This window comes from Eurypyga helias, unplaced genomic scaffold, assembly GCF_000690775.1.
Source record: "Eurypyga helias isolate BGI_N326 unplaced genomic scaffold, ASM69077v1 Scaffold51856, whole genome shotgun sequence".
Lineage (NCBI taxonomy): Eukaryota > Metazoa > Chordata > Aves > Eurypygiformes > Eurypygidae > Eurypyga > Eurypyga helias.
In genome coordinates, this window is record NW_010255725.1 from 1 (window position 1) to 7,562 (window position 7,562).

The 7,562-nt window shown below is 48.1% G+C and overlaps 1 protein-coding gene across 1 annotated transcript; it reads right to left on the reverse strand.

The window, feature by feature from the left end:
* Nucleotides 1-450: 450 nt before the first annotated feature.
* ARFGAP2 (ADP-ribosylation factor GTPase activating protein 2) lies at nucleotides 451-7,029 on the reverse strand (the record flags this gene model as incomplete). The annotated part of the gene is made up of 11 exons (XM_010153387.1): nucleotides 451-1,088; nucleotides 1,518-1,636; nucleotides 1,763-1,853; nucleotides 1,971-2,097; nucleotides 2,460-2,588; nucleotides 2,669-2,797; nucleotides 3,292-3,423; nucleotides 3,947-4,083; nucleotides 4,512-4,564; nucleotides 6,237-6,293; nucleotides 6,927-7,029. Coding segments are annotated over 11 exons (1,098 nt in total), but the record flags the coding sequence as incomplete, so codon positions are not given.
* Between the last annotated feature and the right edge of the window lie 533 nt (nucleotides 7,030-7,562).

Sequence of the window (7,562 nt, forward strand, 5' to 3'; positions counted from 1 at the left end):
CCCAGTTTGGTATTGTCAGCAAACTCGCTGAGAGGACAGTCCATCCCTTTGTCCAGGTGAACCCAGCACTGACCTCCAACTAGACTGCCCCACTGACCACAACTCTCCGAGCTCTTTCCTTCAGCCAGTTCCCAATCCACCTCACCATCCAATGGTACAGTCCGCAGAAACGGCCCCAGCCTCTCTTTTTGGTAATAGTTGGTATGTACTAGCTCTTCACACACACACACTTCTTCTTACTACCCAGTCAAAGGAAGAAAAACACATGCTCTTGTTAAAAACAGAGGCAGGAGCAGAGAGCCGGGTTGAACAGGACTACAAAAACAGTCCTCACTACTGCACTCTGGAAGGTGACCTCACGGTGAAGTCAGAGGTTCACGACTTTGACCTGGTTTGTCCAAAGCTGGGCAACACAACAACCAGGATGCAGTAAATATCTTCACAGTGCTTCTTCACCTGGGCCTTTTTTGCTAATGATAGAAGTAGAAGCTAAAAAAAAAATAATCATTGCTTTGTTTGATATTTTTCTCCCGCATCAATATATGCTGGTTTACAAGACAGTAAAAAGGATTACCCCATGGTAAAAGTCAAACCCTGCAAATACAGAGGATTCCACAGCACCATGGATTGGGAGCACTGAGCAGAGCAAAAAAACAGTCATGTCCATGGCAACCAGGTAACGTGATGTTCAGAAAAATAGCATTCCCCTTTCCTCTGCCACTTGGTGAGCTAAAGGTACGGGCCAAGAAGGACAGGAGCACTGATGAGGGCAGCCCAGGAGTTCCTGTCGTATCTTTCACAGCAGTGAGGCTAACTCTGTAAGAAGGCCTGGCTCCACTGGCTAGCAGATAGCAGTGGGTGTGAGGGCACATCAAATTTTAATAGAGTGGAATTCAGAGATATTTGGAAAGCATCCTGGGCACAGCCATATCCTGACCCCCTCTGCTTACCTTCTCCCCTTCCCACCCACCCCTAACAAACTAAGACAATCCTGCAGAGTTTATTCCAGGCAAAGGTGGCATCAGTGCCTCTTGCTGGCTTCTCCTTGAGTTGCAGTCCCTGGGTCATCAATATGAGCCATAACGATCCTGGGGAGGAAACACACCAAGACACCACGCTCCAACACTTTGTCTGGAGTTTGCACACAGGTAACAAGGTCTTGGGGTGTTTGGGATTGGAAGGCAGTGCGAGGTTACCTAGACAGGACACCACGCAAAGGCAGGAAGTAAAAAGTTAAGGCCATTTTAAGTTCTGCCTGGGATCTGTGGGAAACAGCATCATCTGACATAACAAGGTATCCTGTCCAGCAGGAGAGGAAGGCTGGCCAAGTAGAGTTAGCCAGCCACCTGGAATTGCTGAGCTATTGTAGCATAGTTATCAGCTATGGAAGACAGGTCTCTGCCCAGGCCTTCCACATGATTTGAGAAGACAAGGACAATTCCAGCAGAAGCCAGGATGTGGTGAAAGTCCCCAAGCATGACAACAGCCTTGCTGAAGGTGCCAGAGTGTAACCTCACCTGGAGGGAGTTCATCACCCCATTGGCTAGGACAGCCATCTTGCCAGCAACTGACTTCACTCCTTGCTTGAACTGTGCAATATCAGCTGCAGGCAGGACATTTCCAATGGACACGCCACCTATGAGAACCAGCAGGAGTTAGCCCAGAGTCCCCCAGCTCCAGAGCGCACCCTAGCCCACCCACCGCTCCAGTCTAGGTCTTCCAAACATGCCCCCTTCCCTCAACCCGCCGAGTGCTAACGAACCTGCATGCGTATTCTCGGCCTCTCCAAAGAGGTCCGCAGAGCTGATGGCACTGCTGCCCGAGAGCTGCTGCAGTCGGGATCTGGCTTCATACTACACCAGGAAACAAAACAAAACAGTTAGAAAGCACGGGAACAAACTAGGACCCGAGCAAACAAGAGGAGATGAAGCCAGAGCTGTACCAGCTTAAGCACTGCAGAGTGCATCTACCTCAGTGTCTGCCTCCCGCCCGAAGAACATATCTGAAGAGATGGCTTTAGCCCCTGCAAACTTCTGCCGGGCTTCATTGGATTCCACAACTGATGTCCTGCTCTCTGTCTCCCGCCTACTGGTGGGTCTGAGGAAATAAGAGAGGAGACATCTCAGCTTCAGCTCACCAACACAGTAAAGAAACAGACTTCTCTCTCAGACTCCATCTGACCAAAGAAAAGCAACAAATCCTCAAGTGCTAGCTACCATCAGGGTTCTCAGGACAGCTGGCACCTGGTGACCATGAAGGCTGTATCAAACTCGGGGACATGACAGGCAAAGAAGAGTCCAAGCCTCTTTCACTGAAGGCCCTTTTTCTTGTGCTTGTCCATGCAAGTTACCTTCTGCAGCACAAGGCTCCTGTCATAACAGGGCATCTCTCCCCACAGCACCCAGACCTATCCCTTTGTCCCACACGGAATGCAACAGCAGCAGTGGCAGGCACTTCACCTCTCTGAAACTGGCCGGATACTGGAAATGGTCACCTCAGGTTCCTCCTCTTTGTCCATACCCCATGAAGAGTCCGTTTCCCATCGTGAGCCAAATGCGTCTTCGAATGAGAAGGGATTGTATTTGTACCTAGGTACCAAAGATAGGTAATTTAGGCCATACATTAAATTCAGGAAGTAGCCAAAGACTACAGTGCAGCTGAATCTTACTTGGGGGGTCCAGATGTGAAGCCTCCAGCATCTTCAAACAAGTCCAATTGGGAGCGAGAAGATTTTGCAGCCAGCGGTGTCTCCTGCTCTATTACTTGCATCTCAGACATCACCGAGTGTGAAACAGAACTAGCACAATAAACAGGCAGTCAGGGCCAACGGGTCTCACAGCATCCAGCCCCTACAACCAGTCTGCCTCAAAACTGCACTTGGCCTTCACTGGCAGTGCAGGTGCCTCAAGTCTCGAGGGAGAGTTGTGGGATGCCAGCCCCCTTCACCACTTATCTAGCTTATTCTGACTCCCTCAGAAGTCTTGAGCTACCTTCCTGAGGGAGAATGTCCACCCCTGCAGGGGGACATCTGTCAAGCAGCAGGGCTCTAGGGCCAGGCACTGACAGGCCACGTGCCTCTTTGGAAAAGCTCCAATAAGAACCAGAACCTCTGAACATGACCCCCATTCCTTCTGGGGCCTGAAGCATTTTTAGATATAGTCCAGCATACAAGCACTTAAAATCAGCTCCTTATCCATTACAAGAGCAGCAAGCTACTGCCTGGAAGAAACTTTTCCAGAGGAGAGTGCTTCCAAGACACCTGTCTGTCCTATGCCACCCACAGCCAAGTACCTTCTGGACACCAAGCCCATGCCCAGCCTCTCAGCTTGTTCACGCTTCTTCCCTTCAAGGTTCTGAAGTTTCTTCTCTTCCTTCTTCCGAGCAAGCTGCAGCTCCTGATAAGCCAGTCGCATCGAGGTGACTCTAAAGGAAAGAGCTATGGTGGGTACCAACGCATTACCCTCCCCGTCCCCAGCCCACATTGTGGAGGGGGCAAGGGGAAGAGTACCCTGACAACTCACCAAAACACCTATTTCCACAATAGCTCTGCCAGAAATCCTCACACAGAACCTACTGCTTGTCTTCCTATCTCACCTCTTCTTTGGCTAGCCATTATTTCCATACTGTAAGCACTGCCTCCCCACCCCCAGGGAGAACACCCCACCCAGTTCAGCCTTTCCCTTTTTCAGCCCTATGCAAAGGTCAACAGAAACACAGGATACTTCCATGTCTGCTCCTTAAACTCTTCCAGGGGTGCTAATTTGAATAAAACCTGACAGTATAACTTGTGCCCTGTTGTCAGGGCCACGCTGGCTTATAGCTGCTGCTCATCCTGTTGAGCAGGATGTTGTATACTCCCATGAGGTGGTCCTAGAGTGAACAGCATTACCCTCGTATTACTTCTGCCTTACGTATGCAAGGTACTCAGCCCAAAGAGAGTACTTACATGGACTCCTCAGCTTGTTTCCTGGACTCCACTGCCTGCTGCTCCCTCAGCTGCTCTGCCACCTGGGCTTGCCGCTCGATCTCACTGAAGCTCTGGCTGCTCACTTTCTGGGCTCCAAGGCCTTTTTTTGCACCCAACTTGAAAAACAAAACCAAGAAGATTGCTGTTTCTTCACCCTAGAATGCTCATCATAGAATAAAACCAAAATCCTACTCCTTGCTGCACTGATCAGGCCTTCAGTCTCCCTGCGCAGTCACAACCTACAGACCCAACAGAGCTTGCAACCAAGTATGGAAGAAGACCCAAGAGTTAACCCCCCGGCGCTAACAGATCGGCCCCATACACTTCAGACCATAATAAGTAACGGTCCAAAGCCCAGTAGTTTTTGTCCATTAATATACAAGCCATCTTTCAAAACCACCAGTAACGTTATCAAAGCTCTCCCTTCCCCAAACGAGTGTCGGCATGCAGCTTGGTTAAGGGCAGAAAACAAGTGCCAGGGAAAGGACAGCAGTAATATGAGACATGTTCTACTCCTCTCCATAAAACTAGAGCTCAGACATACCCCTTTCTTGGCAGCTCCTGGCTTCTTCTTTCCGATGAGGGAGGATTTAAGTTCTGCAAGAGGAAGGAAGCAGCAAATAAGCAGAAAGGAATTAATTTCAGAAGGCAACATCAGTCAGCAACCCACACGAACATCCACCACAGTCCAGCTATAGAATCCAGGGCACGCCATGCAGCGTCACATCAGAAGCCTGGGTGACTTCACCCAGCCAAGAAAGACGCGCTTAGAAGCTCCACAAGTGCAGGCTGGTGGCCTAGAGAAGCACAAGTTTCTCCAGCAATGGATGTAAGACCTTTGAATAGCTCCTCCAAGTGTCATGCAGTTGGTGACCCTATCCAGTAGGGATCAGGGTAGCTAAAGAAAGACTAGATTTATTCCATACATAAATCCAAGAAGACGCAGCTTCAGGGCCATACGAAGGTCAGCACCTCACTGATGCCTTAGGGGCAAAGGAGCTAGAACCCTAAGGTCACGTTAACATGAACAGACCAATGACAACATGGACCTAAGTGCAGCGAGCTGTAAAAAGCAGCAGGTTCCCCAGCACCTGGCACCAGGAACCTGTCGCTCCAAGGGCATGATGCATGCCACACTTGTAAAACCAGCCAAGGTCCAGCCAAGCAGCAGACGCCTGGGAAGAAGTGTGTGAACAAAGCAAACAGAGGGACTGCCCAGGACATTTTCTCAGCTTCCAACATGTAGCCCCAAAATATTTTACTGCCCTTGTTGGGCTTTTCTTCCATAGAAGCGTCACCTTACTTTCTACACCCACAGGACTTCTGCTAGCCCATACAGGAAAGGCTGTCAAGAATGATCTAAAGTATCTTTTCTACTCTTACCATAGGTTTTTGAAATAGGGGGGTTCAAAACACTTAAAACTATCCAAGACTGTTTTCAGCTCACTGTTTCTAACATTTTGGGGTTATTTGGGATTTTTTTCTATTACTATCAGAAAAACAGAACTAAGATCCCTTTCCAGTTATGGAATAGCTCGTTTAGATCCCAATATGATACATGTAAGCTTTGGTTCATTCGCTCCCTCCAAGCACAGGAAGCTCAAGAGCTGAAGGCAGAATCACAGAAGGGGCAGGCAGATTTGTCACAGCGCAGGCCAGCTGTCAGCCAGTTACCTCTGGCAGGAGCAGGCCCTTGTGTTGATAGACACATGGACATGTCTGAGGAAGAGACATAAAACACAGGGAATGAATAGACGCTTGAGGACTCGGGCTCTCCACCCAGGATGAAACCACTAGGAGCACACTCTCCATAAGGAAAGAAGCTCTAGCTAGATGATCTGTGTGCAGTCAGGACAGCAGTGTCAGGGGAGAATCAGATGCAAATCCCTATTACTCTGGAAGCTAAAAATTAAACCGCCTCCAAAGATCTGGGGGGAAGGGACAGAGGAAAACAAACACCAGAGCCACAGTGGCCTTGATCAGCCAAGTTATAGATATGCAAATGCCAGATTTTGCCCAAAGCTCAGAAAGAAAACAAGTTTTTGGGAAGGTGACAGCTTTGAACTTGATCATCCAAAGGAGGAGGAAACCTCCAGTAAACTGTGGCTTGGTTTTGGGGTTCAGGGAGATCCTCAGTACTGGCTCCACAGGAAGATAAGCTCCTTTAGACCTTCTGTAAATTGGTTTATCAGTTCCAGCTCCACTGAGCTTAGTACTGAACAGTAGCTATAAAAGAACAAGACCAATCTAAGAGATAGCAAAGGCTTACCTAGGGGAGCTTTAGGAGATGTACTCAACAAGTCAATAGATGGGCCTTGGCTGCAATCTGTGGGCACAAACACAGAAGAGAACATTCAACAGAAAGATTCTCAACCCCTTTCTTCTCAAGTGAGCTCACACTTCCAGCAGATCTTTTACCTCCACCCCAAACAGGCCAAGTCAGTTTGAAACATGCAACTTCCCAACCACAAGGACTTCATGTCTCCACAGAGCAAGTCAGTTATTCCCTCTGCAGTGTTCTTGAACACTTCAAAAGAAAGCAAACACTCTGCAGGGGAATACACAAAGCTGTTTCAAATTACAGCTGGGCCCCCAGATTCTTGGTTTCCTGACATTCACACTAGTTTTTTGATCTATATTGTCATTTTGAGACCCACTAAATTCAAGGGATAGAGAACAGCGTTTAACAAGTAAGTTATGTCCAAAACAGAGAAACAGGGCAGCTAACCCCCAGAACAGTTTTGTGTGTGTTGCAGGAAAAGCAGAGAACTGATCCCAAACAGAGCAGTGTTTGTGGAAGTCTCCATTCATTTCACTGAACATCACAGAGTGCCCAGAGCTTCTACTCCTTCAAGCCTGAACCAAAGGAAAAGCTCAACCCTTCCACCTGTGGTACAGAAGTGTATTCTCCTGGAAATAAAGTCAGGTTTCTGGGAAAATTATTCAGCAGGGAACTCACTTGACACTTCACTGCCTTCTGATGACTTCGCTGCTTTCTCCACCTCTGTGGAAGACTGTGCAGGATTCTGGCTGGCATCTGCTACATCCCAGGTACTGGAAGACTGCAAGGAGATGCTCATTCCAGTGATTTGCAGAAGATGAACGATCTGAACAATCCTGAACTTATTTCAGGTTTAGTGACCTGTATTCGGTTTCAGGCCAAAGGAAACATGTTCCAAACTCCAGACTATGCCTTCTTTGAAGATAACATACGGACAAGTTCACATTCCCTTAGCAGGGACAAAATTAAAGAAAAAACCCAGAAGCTAAGCTGAACAGAAGGCCAGGAGGGACAACAGCATCACTCAACAGGAGTATCAGAGTTGGCGACTGTGAGGCCTTCCCAGGTTAAGGAGATGAGTTTAAGTCTGGGAGAAAGAGTGAATGAGTTTCCCTGGAAAAAAAATTATCTCATCTCCCACTGTCTTTCATCACCATACAGCCAATTCTCACATTACTCTATTCACTTGAGAAATTCCACCTAGCATTGTGCTAACAGTTGCCCAAATCTATGGGCTGAAAAGCTGATTAACCCAAAAGTTCAAGTAATAGCCAGTCCTTGCTTTAACTGTACAAAGAGAATCATAGAATCATA